General features: G+C 40.9%; 1 protein-coding gene across 1 annotated transcript; it reads right to left on the bottom strand.

Moving 5' to 3' along the window:
* Positions 1-1,379: 1,379 nt before the first annotated feature.
* Positions 1,380-16,075, bottom strand: LOC112049102 (putative apoptosis-inducing factor 1, mitochondrial). Its single transcript, XM_052888601.1, has 14 exons — positions 15,932-16,075; positions 14,422-14,482; positions 13,733-13,869; positions 12,437-12,564; positions 11,524-11,711; positions 10,310-10,495; positions 8,567-8,728; positions 7,767-7,849; positions 5,949-6,074; positions 4,964-5,140; positions 3,457-3,581; positions 2,885-3,008; positions 1,815-1,939; positions 1,380-1,463 (listed from the first exon to the last, which is right to left on the bottom strand). Exons 1-14 carry the CDS (start codon positions 16,070-16,072, stop codon positions 1,448-1,450), a joined length of 1,779 nt encoding a protein of 592 aa, XP_052744561.1. The 5' UTR covers positions 16,073-16,075; the 3' UTR covers positions 1,380-1,447.
* Positions 16,076-16,263: the final 188 nt, after the last annotated feature.

Raw genomic sequence — 16,263 nt, 5'->3', positions numbered from 1 at the left:
AAGGGTGATAGATACGCTGTTTTTATCATCTCAAGTGTTTATCTTATGATTCAATGTACCTACATTCTTTTGTGTTTCAAGTGACATGAACAAATTTTAATAAGTAACGATTTTTATATAATCAACCCATATCGGAACAAAAATTGCAACTGTGACGAAGTGTTTGAAAATAATGTACTAATGTCTTAACATCTTTGGAATCCTTATTAAATAAACATATTTTTAGGCTAGGTAACTTTGCCTAGCGCATTTTTTTTCAATGTTTAAAAGTACATACAAAAAAAATCGTTTAGCATAAAAAAAGAATTATTCCGTTTTTGGAAAAAACTTACTGTGTAGTATAAAAACCTAAAATAATTACCAAGTACAAAATCAATGCTTAAGTAATTTTTCAGCATATGGTACGACTAAACTGCACTGAAAGTAGGACTCCTCTCGGAATGAGAAGGGTTAGGCCAATAGTCCACCACGCTGGCCCAATGCGGATTGGCAGACTTCACACACGCAGAGAATTAAGAAATTCTCTGGTATGCAGGTTTCCTCACGATGTTTTCCTTCACCGATCTAGGAAGGTAGGACTAAACTGTACAAAATAGATTTTTGTATAACTTAAAAATTGTAAAATTTAATTCTCCAATAAAAAATTTCAAAATATCTTCAATGTACAGAACTTTACTTGTTACAGTTTTATTTATAGGAAAGATTTACAACTTTTCTTGCGTGCCAATGCATCGAGTGTACTTATCCATCGTCTTTGCTCACACCGCTCAATCTCCAAATTAAAATTAGAAAACTCAACTAATTTCCTAACTTAATAATTTATACGGGTTCAAGTTATAATTTTCATTTACCAAAATTAATTTCCCTTTAAGCAGGAACTAAAGCCGTAGAAAAGCTAAAGTATTTGGCGCTTTTCATTTTTATTATCAGGTATACTAAGACTAGCGGACGTCCGCTTAGACCTCTTTAATCCGGCCCTGTCGCAAAATACGTTTTTATAGTTCTACTAAGAACTACCTTCCTGCAAAATTTTGATCTTTCTGCGTCAAGCAGTTTTCGAGATTTCGTGATAAGTGACCTTTCTCTTCTATATACAGGATGTCCATAAATATTACGACATACTCTACAGGTGATAGCTAACATCAAAGCCTATTAATAACACAATTTAGCTCGTACTATTTACGGGACATCCTGTATATTTTATTTGAACCCAAATGTTGGTAAAAACGTAACAATTTTCAGAAAATTCTCAACTGTGTTAAAATAGAATGATTGCAAGATAGCGACCAGTAAAAATAAGCCGATGTTGATAAAACTAAAACTACGAAATAAAACCTCAACGATAATATAATAGTTTTTAATACTTTACTTAAATATATTTTTCATAGTTCTGTTACATTATTTTCTTTCAACACATAATATCTCTCGACTCAAAAAAATAAAATGTTCACGGAAAACGCCAACTGTAACAAAAAAATTACATTAAAACCTTCACATTCAAACATTGCCAAGAAAATTACAGTTTTGGAATGAGTTGTAAGTTTTCTGTTGCACGGAGATTGCTGTGGTTTCATTTTTATACTGTGTGACATGGTGAAAGTTATTCTACAGTAATATTATGTGGCAAAGAGGTAAAGTTTATGGTATTGTAGGGGTAATCTCTGAATCTACATTAAAAACGATTTCGAATATTCTTTTACCACTAAAAAGCCAAGTTATGTGAGTGTGACAGGCATATTCCCAACGGAAAAAACGCGGGGCATCGGCTAGTTTAAACTACGCTAGATATAATTAATTGGTCAATGGTCACTCACTTCTGGATGCACGGGGCGGGATCCACCTTCTCCGCCTCACTGAGGTAGTCACACTGGGTCTCTGGGAAACCGAACAGGCCGGCGATGATGTTGATGTCTTTGTACGACGGCCGGGCTCGGAGAACCTGCGATGGAAATACTCAAGCCATATTGGGAAATGTATGGATCAGAACGTTGAGCGACCATCATCAATTCATCATTATTAACAGCTGATAGATGTCCACTGCTGGACATAGGCCTCTTGCATGGACTTCCAAACACCACGGTCTCGAGCTGCCAGCGACTCCCTGAAATCCGCTTGATGTCATCGGTCCACCAAGTTGAGGGTCGACCAACTAACTCTGGACTTTTCAGTGCAGGGTCGCTATTCTACTACCACTTTAGACTCCAACATCCATCGGCTTTTCAATAAATTGGCCTGCCCGTTGCCACTTCAGCTTCATTACTTACTGAGCAGAGCAGCTGTCAGTACCTTTGGTTAATTTTTGATTCCTCGTTTCTGATTCGATCACGCAATGGTTGGTAAAAGGGATGAAAAGCAGAAAACTTTATAAGCATGTAATTAAAATGAATATCCCGAAATGAATGTGTTTGAATAAAATAAAAAACTAAGAAGGCTCCTCGCGAACTTTGGTGTCCACCCAGTGATCGGTCGTCATTTCATATAATTGCCAATTCTACGAACTATCTAGTCCGACCTACTTAAGCTTTTCAACTATTCTCTATTTTCATTTATTAATATGTCACTCATCCATCCATCTAGTTCCTCTTTCTCCTTTCTACCATAGAACAGCAAGACGTCGCGAACGGTGGTATCCATATATTATGGATGTCCACTCGTACGAAACGATTAGCATCCACATTTCTAATTAGCACAGCAAAAATTTGGTATGCCCTTCCAGCGTTTGTGTTTCCTGACACTTATAATTGAAACACCTTCAAAGCAAGTGTGAATAGGCATCTTCTAGGTAAGCGTGCTCCAACCGCATTAATGCATTCCATCAGGCTTAATCGTAGTCAAGCCTATATTACGTAAAAAAAATGTTTGTCATTATAAAGGTATTAATTACCTCAGTAGCTGCCTCGTAGCGGTCGTCAACTGGTGGAATGTTCCAGAACACCATCCCCACCACGGTCTCGTCCCGCAGGTAGAACAGCATGCCGCGCTTGTATCGACTCTTGTACTCATCGGCCCTTTACAGAAAATAGACCCTCATCAATAGGTCAAAGATTACGTTGCGTATTCCACAGCAAAGAATAGGTCCCCGATTTATTACGTTACTTGGAGCTGATTCATCACGTATTATAGATATTATGTATATCATACAGGCACTGAAAATCACTTAGAAGAATTATTTCAGAGAGTACTCCCAGGAACTTTAGATCTACGAGTAGTTCCTCCTTTACCCTTTTGTCACAGAACTGCTAGGCATCGCAGTTATCTGCATCTATACGTAGTCTATGGCCTTTGGAGTCGAACGAAGCGTTTCGGCTTAGGGATAGACTTTATCATAGATTTTGGAGTCCGCTGTGATACTGCTGTGGACCTATTAAGAATCTTTCAGCAACATCAAAATCTTTTCAATAGTCTTAGAGATACAAACAAATGACAGAAAGAGGATGAACTCGGTTTCGCACTAACTTTTTGAAGCAAGGCATATCTTCGCCCTTTTTCTCTTGTCCTTCAGGCACTTGAGGCTTGCTCTCTTCGCCGCAGGGCTTAAAAAGTGCCACCGTGGGCATGCAGGCGCCCACCTCGCCCACGCCCTTCAAAATATGAAGAATTCACACGATAAGGTAATTAATTGCATTGACAGTAACTGAAGCCAAGAGTCTTTAGGATGGAGTTCGTCCAACAAAGTAATTATTGAGTATGGTTCTTCAAAATACAGCATATTATCTAGAAAACTGCGTCCTTGGACCAGTGGTTACCCTTTGTGGCTTTGGGCAACCAGGTCCTGGATATATTTGGTTATATCCTGGGTTAAGAACTTATTGAGCTTATTAATGTGTAAGATGTCTATTAGTTTAAATGTCATTGAGTAAAACCACAAATTATTATCAAACCAGCAAGCCTAGCCTGCAGCTAGCTGCAGCTTTATGCTGAGTGGGAGACCTTTATTAGGTCAGTTCTTTTCCTTATTACTGAATATAAAAGTTTAGTTTTAAGTTTTTACTGGTGAAATAAAAATATTTTTCTTTCTTTTTTTCTAGCACGCATCAACGACATATCTCATGTAGATAAAAGACATTGTCGACCAATAACGACGGAGTTATAAATCGATCTATTTCGTCCCAACACAGCGAAAGACAGCAAAATCGAATACGCCGCCATTAATAGACATACATACATACAACATACGCGCGAAAAACATAACCCTTCTTGCAGTCGTGTAAAAAGTCACAACACCACAAAGGTCGAAATGTTATATGAAAGACCTTGGCCCAGTCGTAAATAAAAAATACATCACAGGGATACTTGAATGTGTCAAAACAAATCGTCTTGACCTTCGACTTTGATAGAGATCATTTTATGATCCATATCGACTGTTCCAGCACCGCCATTAATCTCCTGAGATGGAAATCCGATTACGTGGTATATTGACGAAACTCTCTCATCATTTCATGTGATAGTGATACGATTTATACCTGTCCACACTATATAAACTAGATATACATTACGTTTAGTAGTCATCATGATCAACCCATATTCGGCTAACTGCTGAGCTCGAGCATCCTCTCAGAATGAGAGGAGCAAGGCCAATAGTCCACCACGCTGGCCCAATGCAGATTGGCAGACTTCACACACGCAGAGAATTAAGAAAATTCTCTGGCATGCAGGTTTCCTCACCTCCAACTTTTCAGTTGTGTGCATTTTAATAAATTAAACATCACGCGTTTCAAACGATGAAGGAAAAACATCGTGAGGAAACCAGCATACCAGAGAATTTTCTCAATTGTCTGCGTGTGTGAAGTCTGCCAAACCAGATTGGGCTAGCGTGGTGGACTATATGGCCTTACCCCACTCAATCTGAGAGGAGACTCGAGCTCAGCACTGAACCGAATATGGGTTGATAATGATGATGATTATAATGAAGATAATGAGTGATCCTCAACTCTTGGGGCTAGAGAGTGAGTGCTGAAGTCACCTCCACGTCCAAGCTGTCGCCGAGGCGGAACTTGAAGTGCGGCTCCATGTTGCAGGGGATCCAGTAGCCGGTCATGTTGGCGCCAGCGATGTAGCCCTGCTCCTCCGCGTTGCCGTAGTGCTCCATGCGCAGCCGGGTGTCCTTCCACTGGGAGTAGATGCTGGCTGCATCGCCCGCCTGGAACCAATCAATCAATCAATCAAATCAATCAAAAATCATTTATTTCAAGTAGGCTCAGTTTACAAGCACTTTTGACACGTCAGTTGACTATTTGTACCACCGGTTCGGAAGGCAGGTTCTGCTGAGAAGATACCGGCAAGAAACTCAACAGTTTTTTTTTTGAAAAAGTCATACAGTATTATAATTTACAATTGATAACAATTACAATTTCTTATAGTTTTATTTCCTGTGTGAACCAGCTCTTGTCATCAATGGGATTGTGTTTTAAACTAGGGTAGTCCTAGCCTGCCAGCTATTCCTGGCTCTGGCAGGTTACAAAGCTTGAAGATCCAATGGACGTTGGAATCCCATGTTGCTGGAATGGCGACCCGCACCAGAAAGCACAGTGTTAGTCGACCCACACTAGATAGACCGAATACATCAAGCGAGCTGCAAGCGGCACGCTGGACCATGGTGTTTGGAAGTCTATATTGGCCGATGTCCAGCAGTGGATGTCCATCGGCTGTTAATGATGATCATGAGGCATTTATACGTACAAATTGTACATAATGGAAGATCCCTTGGATGTGACAGTCTAGTTGTACCACTTACTTGGAAAAGGTACGAGTTAATTATACCTAGCAGTGGCGTGCACTTCATTTCATACATGTATTAAAATACTGCATACCCTAAGGGTTGTTTTCTTAACGCTTATTAAATGAAGATTTTTCCATCCCAGTTGGTTAATTTTTCTTACTAGTACATACCCTGTTCGACAAACTACTAATCAATACTTGGATAATGAAAAAGACCTTTACACACTTACCACATACAGATGAGTCCTAGCCTCCAGCTCAGTGTTGACGAGGAAGCCGCCGTTGACTCTGTCCAGCTCGAGGTACGAAGGTTCTGCCAACTCTTCGCGAGGTTCCGTACCCACTGCCACCAGCACCTTGTGCAGACAATGGTAAACAGACTTCAAACAAAAAGTTCAAAGGCTCAAGCTCCATGTAAAAGGCAAAATTTCTCCTACCACTGTTTTTCCAGCTCATTGGAGGGTTTTATTATAGGCTATATTTTATTCTGTTCCCATTAGAATACTGGGATAAAATATAGCCTGTGACACTCATAAACAACATGGTTTTCTAGTGGTAATATAATTTTCAAAATCGGTTCAGTAGATCCAAAGATTACCCTCTACAACACCACAAAATTTATCTCTTTATAATATTAGTTAGATGACAATAGTTATGCCATTTAGTTGAAAAACCAACGTTAGATGATCGCAAAAACGAAAATACGATGAAAAACGATGTTCACGGAAATACATCATTTACCTACAGGTATATTAGTCGTAACTATTAATGACTGTTTATTAATTAACAGTTATACGACTTAACAGCCACAATGTCCAACAAATTGCGTGGTACATTATCTTGTTTGAAATTTGTCTCTGAAATTTTCATTTCATGACTCAATTAGCTACCAGAATCAAGAATTTTCGTAAATAAAAAAGTAGATTGTCTCAACGAGTTGAAACTACTCACGAAAAATTAGCTTGTTTGTAATCAGGTGTACAAAATGTTCTAGGGATCCCTGACTATACCCTCAATATAAAAAGGACAAAAAGGACAAAGAAAAATATCTGGCCTTCATTCTTCATTCCATCTCTATTAGGAATTGTCCATTTCCACGAACATTTTTAGTGAATATACTTATCATGTTAATGTCCCAATCACAGTACAAGGGTGTTTGTAATAAACATTAAAATTCAAAAGATATTCTAAAAATCCTACAAAACACCTTTTAAGTTAATTAAGCAGTGAACGTCCATCAGTCGAAATGATATTGACTTAAACCCTAACAAAACAGGACAGATGACTGACGTGTTTTTCTTATATTAATTAATATTCTACCCATTAGCTGAAATGTTTTTACAAGAGTAGAGGTATACCCGACGTTTTATGAGTATTCAAAAGTATGTACTTGTAAAACGCGAGATTCAATATCAATTGACTGTTCAGTTGGTTCAGTGATTAGGCTATGTGGATTCGGATCATGAGGTTCTGGGTTCGAATCCTGGGTCACACTATGAAGTACTGCCTTTTCTTTCTTTCTAAGAAATTCTCTGCAAAAAATCTCAACCGGAAGATAGGAGAAAGTACATTAAGCCTTTGGTCCCAGACATTACCATTTTCATCTGATAATGATTCACCATCACCATCATCAGGACATAGGCCTTTTGTAGCGACTTCCAAACATCACGATCCTGAGCCGCTTGCATCCTGCGAATCCCTGCGACTCGCTTAATATCGTCAGTCCACCTGGTGGGAAGTCCAACAATACGCTTTCTAGTGCGGGGTCGTCATTTCAGCTCATTGGGACCCCAACGTCTATCGGCTGTTCGAACTATGTGCCCCACCCATTGCCACTTCAGTTTCGCGACACGTTGAGCTATATTGGTGACTTTAGTTCTTCTGCGGATCTCCTCATTTCTGATTCGATCACGCAGAGATACTCCTAACATAACTCGTTCCATCGCCCGCTGTGTGACTCTAGAGTCTTCTTATGAAGCACTAGTTAGCGATAAATACACAGAGATTAAGTGCCATAGAGCATGTAATTATACAGACAGGTCACTAACATAATCAGTTATTATTGAAGAGCCATTAGACAGGGTCAGCTGCAGCCGGCCGTCGGGAGACTCGAACGCGTCATACACTTGCGCTGCGAACGGAAATTTACATTCTAATGTGCTTTTTGCATTCTTAATGTACACTTAACTATTTTAAACTGTCTAGTCTGTTTGTTTTGTAGTTCTTTAGTGATACAGATATTCTACATTTGGAGGACGGGTTAGCTTTAATCGTATGGCTATTCTGTAACGATGATTTTATAACTTGCTGGTGCGAGTTTCGAATTCACCTCTATCTATATAGAATATGTTTGATCTAACCCACGCTACAGACTTTCAGTTATAACTAAACAGTCGAACTGTTCAGTGAAATCGTCCGTTTGTAATGTCTGTCAGTTTTAACTGTTGAAAATTAAGAAAACTCTCAGGTATGCAGATTTCCTCGCGATGTTTTCCTACACCGTATGAGACACGTGATTTATAATTTTCTAATTATTGTTTTTCTTTTAAAAAGTATATTTGCCATATATTTTTATAATATGACAAATTGTGCAATTCATTTTGTACATATACAGATACTTTACCCGTAAACGCCGTACATATTTCCAGCGCAGGAGTCGAAAATTAAGAGTCGCAAGCCTTACTCTTCACTCGTGTACTCACCTGTACCGCTCAGAAATGACGGCATAGTGCTCCAAGTTATTTTCTGATGTAGTATCAGCCTTCTTAGCGTTATTCACGTTGGTTCACATGTAATTTTTGTTCAAGGCTTGTAGTCTATAAATACACAAATGCTCCCAAATGCTCACTCTTAGGTATGACGGTGACGCCCTCGCACTTGATCTTCTCCGTCGCCCACTCGGCCAGGTACTCCGGCACCACGCCGGCTAGGATACCTTTGTCCTTCACCACCTGCACCAGCTGGACCGGCTCCTCCTCCTCGGCGTGTTGGATGTGCTCCCCCTCCTTAGCTATTGACGTAGGTAGTTCTTTTCATACAAGTTAGCCCTTGAATACATCCTACCTGGGCCATGTGACACGTCGATTCTCTTTCTACAATCGCAAACGCTTCGAAAACTAAACAAATATATGGGAATGACATATCCGATGGATAACTCGATCACGTGGCCTGTCGATGGCAAATGTCATTCCCATACATATTTTGATTTTCGAAGCGTTAGCGATCGTAGAAAGAGAATCGACATCGACATGTTTAATTGATGCAATCTAAGATGGAAGCGGGCTAACTTGTTAGGAGTAAGATGAAACCCACACCCATTTCGGTTTCTACACGATATCATACCAAGCGAGTGGCGATCCGTCTTAGCCGGTAGGGTTGTAACTAGCCACGGCCGAAGCCTCTCACCAGCCAGACCTGGATCAATTAAGAAACTCAATCGGCTCAGCCGGGATCAAACCTAGAACCTCCGTCTTGTAAATCCAGCGCGCATACCACTGCTCCACGGAGGCCGTCAAACACTGAGAACTTTTCTAAGGGATGCCTCATTAGTACGTTGCGGATCAATACAATGTATGTCTCATTTTCTTTGATCATTTTAAAATATTGTAATTTGATACCCATATTGCAGTATTCGAAAAAAATTGGTACTTTTTAAACAACAGCGTCTCACAGTCGTCATGTATGTTCTTTTAATGTCAACTATCTACGAGAACACATCCCTTGAATACATCATCATGATAATGATGAATCTTAATTACTGTAAATCCGTTCAGTACTTTGAAAGACATGACGTAACAACGAATGTTCCACTCATTCATACATACACACAAGATATGCGCAAAAAACATAATTATGACGGTTTGGTATAAAAGAATCTTAGTGTCGCCACACACGGGCCACACGCGACAGCCACAAACGCCGTTACAAGAAGCAAAAAGAGACCACAAAAGTAGCAGAAGCGCGCTTCAACCACTTGTGGTCGGTGGTCGACTCTTGTGGTCGGTGGCTGCTACTTTTTTAAGCCATACATGCAGTTAATCGCGAGAGTGGTGTATTGCGGCGTTTAGTGTCAGCGGGCCACAAGAAGCGAGTAGCGACGATTGTAGCGTGTGGCGAGTCCATATAACATACTAGCAGACGCTCGCGACTTCGTCCGCGTAGAATTGAGTTTTTCACAAATCCCTCAGGAACCATAGTTTTTTCCGGGATAAAAAGTTGCCTATGTGTTAATACATGCTATAATATATCTCAATACCAAATTTCAGCTAATTCGGTTAAGTAGTCGAGGCGTGAAAGAGTAACAAACATTCATATCATTAAAATCATGTTTTCGCAAATCTCGGGAAACCATGGATTTTTTCGGGATAAAAAGTAGCCTATGTTTTAATCCAAAGTAAAATCTATTTCCATTCCAAATTTTAGCCAAATCGCTTCACTAGTAGCGGCGTTAAAGAATAACAAACATCCAAACATCCATACAAACTTTCGCGTTTATAATATTATAGTAGGATAATGTATCAAAACTACAGGAAATATGCCGGTAACAGCGTTTTGTGGTTGTGGCCAGTGGCCCGTGTGCGGGAGCCCTTACACATCCTGGCCAGGTACCAAGCCAGCTCGCTTCCCAGGAAGCCTCCTCCGAGGATCACCACATGCCGCGCCGCCTTCACCCGGCGGTACGCCAGCTCCAGGTCTCGGATAGAACGCATCACCTGGACGCGCTCTCGGACGAACTTCGGGGCTGACTTGAATATCTCGAGGTTTTTGGCCTTCGCTCCTGAGTAAATAAAATGTTTTTAAACACTTAATATTGTATGGGGCTTCCTTAACTTAAGGACGGCCTTGACGGGCTCCGTGGCGCAATGGTATGCGCGGTGGATTTACAAAACGGAGGTCCTGGGTTCGATCCCCGGCTGGGCAGATTGAGATTTTCTTGATTAGTCCAGGTCTGGCTGGTGGGCCGTGGCTAGTTACCACCCTACCAGCAAAGACTTACCGCCAAGCGATTTAACGTTCCGGTAGAATGTCGTGTAGAATCCAAAAGGAGTGTGGATTTTCATCCTCCTCCTAGCAAGTTAGCCCGCTTCCATCTTAGATTACATAATCACTTACCATCAGGTGAGATTGTAGTCATGGGGTAACTTGTAAAGAAAAAAAATAAAAAAAAGAGATGGTCCATTTCAGGTCCACTCTTGTACCCCGTATCATTAAACTTTAAAAAATACAAGGATTTTATTAAAGTCTAAATAAGTGATTAAATCTAACTAAATAAAAAGAAATAAATAAATAAAATTAAAACTATTATATAAAATTAAAACTATTATGGACTAAGTACTTCATTGAAAACGTCATCAATCCGCCATTATTACCCTTACTAGTGTTGCATTTCTTGAGAGATAATAAATATTATTTCGAAAGAATTGAAGTAAATTCGTAGATTTGTATAATAAAAAATAGTAAAAAAAGTATTTTCTTTTATTTCCGCCAGGGTACAATGACTGATCCTGGGCTCTATACATTTTTGGACCACATTTATCTATATATTGTAGATAATTCTAGGTCAACAGGAAATACTCTATGAATTTTGATTCCTTTGAGTGTCGTACCTTTTTTTACGTACACATGAATGACCCACTCATGGGACCGCAGACCTGAGTATATATACGGTTTAAATTTCAACATGATACCTCCACGCGTTTCCTAAATAAAGTGTCTTGAAAGACAGACGAACGGACAACAGACTGACCTTACAATGGTTCCGTTTTTTCTTTTGAGCTACGGAACCCTAAAAACATAAGGCCTTACCCACGGCGATTAAGCACCGCTCGTAGTAGACAGGCTGCTCCCCGCAGATGGTCTTCACCCACGCCACGTGGTCGTCCGCGTCCACCCGCAGCACGCACCAGCCGGACGCGATGGACGCGGCGGGTCCGGACGTCTTGCGGTAGAACGTTATGGGGTCCATGAAAGTCTTGCATTCCGCGACGTACATACTGACGAAAGAAGAAATAAAGAAAAATACTTATTTGATAAGTATTTTTTTTGCAAGGCAGCAAAATTTTCATGGGATAGAGAAATAAAATAGTTTTCTTTTTACCCTGTCTAATGGTTCTCATATTCATGAGATAGGCTAATACCTGTGTTATCATATTGTAATTTAATTTAATCACAAATAGCGGTGACGCAGAGTTCATGCAAGGCGAATCCCGCCGGGTTACCTTTAAAATCCATGCATATTCATTGTTGTAAATACTGTATATATTTACGAGAAACCGAAGTTTGTATCACGCTATATGAATTTCCTTTTCTTTAGTACGGCTTCATCAATATCAACCCATATTCGGGTCACCGCTTAGCTCAAGTCTTTTCTCAGAATGAGAGGGGTTGGGCCAATAGTCCACCACGCTGGCCAAATGTGGATTAGCAGACTTCAGACACGCAGAGAATAAATAATATTCTCTGGTATGCAGGTTTCCCTACGATGTTTTTCCTTCACCGTTTGAGACCCGTGATATTTAATTTCTTAAAATGCACACAACAGAAAAGTTACAGGTGCATGCCTCGGACCGGATTCGAACCCACACCCTCTGGATTCGGAGGCAGAGATTATATCCTCTGGGCTATCACGGCTCTCACCTTCATGGGACGGCTTACCTTCATCTAAATTACATCCGTCGCCACTGCTAATTAAATAGAGATAAAAGAATAAACGGCCTACGTCTTCCTCTTCCAATTCTCAATATAGTTCAGGGTCATCATGTCGGGCGGCGCAGGGTTCCACCACATGTGCTTGGACATCGGCATACGATTGTACGGCAGGCAATCCTCTTTCGTGATGAAAAACACCTAAAAAAATTGAAAATTTAAAAAACCCCCGAAAGTCATGAAATTATTAATTACACTCTCGATCAAGACAATCTCTCTTTTAGTGCGCTTTCATTTGAATATCTTTGAATATCTATCTATCAAGTATTCTTGCAGACATTTCGTCATTCTTCTCCGCTTTCAACCACCAGAACTTTTAAACGGCTTAACAGATTTTCATCAAACATGTCTAAGAACACTTGCACATAAAAATCCATCCATAAAAATCCATACAAAACACTAAATTAAAATCGCTTCATCCGTTTAGCTTTAGAGCCACAGACAGACTGACAGACAGACACGTCAAACTTATAACACCCCTCTTTTTGCGTTGGAGGTTAAAAAAGTGTAATCGTGACTGACGTGACTGTTTAACTTTATTACACTAATTGACTATAGAAGATGCAGGTGATCCAATATAATTTCAGTGCAAAACATCTTAAGTCTGTCTAACACCATCATCACCATTGAAAACCCATGCTCGGCTCACTGTTGAGCGCAAGTCTCCTCTCAGAATGAGAGGGGTTAGATGATAGAGTATATTTAATAACGGTAACACTACACACTGGTACACAGACTAAAAACACATCGCATAATCTGGTTACACAAAATATTCGATTACTCGATCGATGTTTGGCTATTCCGGCTGAATACTCGCTCCATCGCCCGCTGTGTGACTCTGAACTTTCTCGTGAGATCCATAGTCAGCGACCAAGTCTCGGAACCATAGGACATCACTGGCAACACACACTGTTCGAAGACTTCAAGCACTAAGGAATTTCGGACGAAAAGATGTCGCGAAGAAGAGCTATATTAGGAGTATCTCTGCGTGATCGAATCAGAAATCAGGAGATCCGCAGAAGAACCAAAGACACCGACATAGCTCTGCGAGTTGCGAAGCTGAAGTGGCAATGGGCAGGGCATATAGTTCGAAGAGCCGATGGACGTTGGTTCCAAAGTGTTGGAATGGCGACCCCGCACTAGAAAGCGCAGTGTTGGTCGACCACCCACCAGGTGGACTGACGACATCAAGCGAGTTGCAGGGACTCGCTTGATGCAGGTTGCTCAGTATCGTGATGTTTGGAAGTCCCAACAAAAGGCTATGTCCTGCAGCTGACGTCCATCGGCTGATATGATGATGATGGTATACCTTGGCCTTCTTGTCATGCTCCATGATAGCCCGGTATGCCGCCCAGCCCGCTGCACCAGTTCCTATGATGAGGTACTGGACACACGCCGGCAGGTCGTCGCTGTGAAATGGACGCTTCACCTTCCGTCGGGGACGCCCTTGACCACGAAAGACTTTCATCATTAGCCTACTATTATCAAATACTTGGGCTTGAAACAGCGTGGGCAGAATGTTATCAGATGCAACGATCTAAACAACGAAAGTTATTAAAACAATTAATACCTGAATATTGTCTACAACATCGGTGCCCAAAAGGTGTTCCGCGGAATCCTAAGGTTCCCTGAAAGGCGCTCAGGGGTTCCGCGAAAATTCTGGATTTCCATATTGTAAATCGTTTCACTTGTGATATTTTAATTGACGTAATTTATTATTATTAATTTTCAATTAACTTGTTTTAAAATATTGCATTCCAAAATTCCAATTACGCACCATGTAGGAAACCGATATGCTTCTGGCGCGCTACCACACACCACGAGACGTAACTGTATTTCCGTCTTTAGTTTACTTCTTTCTAGGGTTCCGCCGAAAAATGGTGAAACAAAAAGGGTTCCGAAGTCAAAAGAATTCGGGAACCGCTGGTCTACAATATCGAGTTAGTTGTGTGTTGGTATTATCTATTCCTTATTTCAAACAGCATTTCAAATACTTACATTTTTGAATAGCTGAATGAATTTTATCTCTATATTCCTTCCACAAGAATAATTGGTATATCTGTGAAAAAGAATCAAATTTAAATATTTACGATTACTTCCCTACGTGTCGTATTAGTATAGATTATAAAATATAAGACGCCCCGCGGCTTCAACTGCGTAATTTGCGTTCCCCTGTGAATACATACGTGATAAAATATAGTCGATGATACTCACAATTAAGGTTTTTCAAATCTGTTCTGTAGATGCAGATTGCCCTCTACAACCTCACAAACATTACCTCTTTATCATTATCATTTCATCATTATCAACCTATATTCGGCTCACTGCTGAGCTCGTGACTCCTCTCAAAATGAGAGGTGTAAGGTCAATAGTCCACCACGCTGGTCCAATGCGGATTGGCAGACTTCACACACGCAGAGAATTAAGGTAAGGCCCTTGTATGCATTAAAATGCACTCAACTGAAAAGTTGGAGGTGCATGCCCCGGACCGGATTCGAACCCACGTCCTCCGGAATCGAAGGCAGAAGTCATATCCACTGGGCTTTCACGGATCTATCTACCTACCTACCTCTTTATAATATCTACGTATCAAGTATAGAGATTAGGTACACAATACACTACAGTGCTAACTCAAGAATATAAGAACGAGTTTAACCTTTTTTTATAATGAATAAACTCGCGCTTGATCACGATCTCATCTAAGGTAAGTGTAAACAGTAGATGTGGCTTATGGTGGAACGCGTTTGCCTATATTATACTTATTTAGGAAATACTGACCTCAGGAGAGAGTTCCATATCCTAACCATGCGTTATAAACGAAGAAGCAAACCTCTTCGTCCAAGTTCTAGGGATGTCAATGAGTCAATGAAATAGTGATGGAAACATACCCGGTGACTTGCAGTGCGATGGTAAAAAGGTGACGGTGGTGCGAGCTCAAATAGCTCCTGTGCACAGTCTCGAAAAAGTATTTTGTAAGAAACCGAGAGACTAGCAACCTTCCTGCGATGACCATGGCTTTGAAGTTTGTCAGAAGGAGTGAGTCTTCGCCTATCAGTCTCCTGGCTCAGCCATCATCAAAAAGGTGACTGCAGTACACCACGACCGGACTTGAGTTTTTTTTTTATTCTTTACAAGTCAGCATTTGACAGCAATCTCACCTGATGGTAAGTGATGATGCAAGCGGGCTAACTTGTTAGGAGGAGTATGAAAATCCACACCCCTTTCGGTTTCTACACGACATCGTACTGGAAAGCTAAATTGCTTGGTACGTCTTTGTCGGTAGGGTGGTAACGAGCCACGGCCGAAACCTCCCACCAGCCAGACCTGGACCAATTAAGAAAACCTCAATCGACCCAGTCGGGGATCGAAACCAGGACCTCCGTCTTGTAAATCCATCGCGCTTACCACTGCGCCACGGAGGCCGTCACACACAACGTTTGATATAACGCTAACAATTATTATTGGTGTGTCGTGAATACTTTACCGTAATTTTAAACAAGCTACTTACTGTGCCCATCAGTCCAAAGAATGACAACAGGGCCCAGACGTATATCCAGGGGAAGGGGGGCGGCGGCGGCGGCGGGCACGGCGGCGGATCCGGCACTGGCTTCAGGGAGCACGGGCCCTTGGTGCACGCGCATTCCAACATTGGCTGTGAGGTTAATGTCATGGGTTTGTTTATGACACCGTAAAATTGTAAATACTGTTAGATTATAATCTCTCCATGTAAAAAAATCTAAATGTGGTTCAGGCGTGGATCATGCTGAATCCAGCAGACCAGTAGGCATGGGATTGGACGCACGCCTTCGATGTGTGACGAAAATATAGCTTTCGTCCCAT

This window comes from Bicyclus anynana, chromosome 23 (assembly GCF_947172395.1).
Source record: "Bicyclus anynana chromosome 23, ilBicAnyn1.1, whole genome shotgun sequence".
Taxonomy (NCBI): domain Eukaryota; kingdom Metazoa; phylum Arthropoda; class Insecta; order Lepidoptera; family Nymphalidae; genus Bicyclus; species Bicyclus anynana.
The sequence above is the reverse complement of the archived record's forward strand: the minus strand, read 5'-3'. Positions and strand labels throughout refer to the sequence as shown.

What these genes read in the sequence shown, in the direction of transcription:
- LOC112049102 (XM_052888601.1), bottom strand. Translation starts at nt 16,072, where the DNA reads ATGTTGGAATGCGCGTGCACCAAGGGCCCGTGCTCCCTGAAGCCAGTG. An exon ending in GAGAATTGGAAGAGGAAGAC is followed by an intron (nt 11,712 to 12,436) that starts GTAGGCCGTTTA and finishes TTCTTTCGTCAG; the next exon opens with TATGTACGTCGCGGAATGCA. An exon ending in GATATGCCTTGCTTCAAAAA is followed by an intron (nt 3,009 to 3,456) that starts GTTAGTGCGAAA and finishes TTTTCTGTAAAG; the next exon opens with GGCCGATGAGTACAAGAGTC.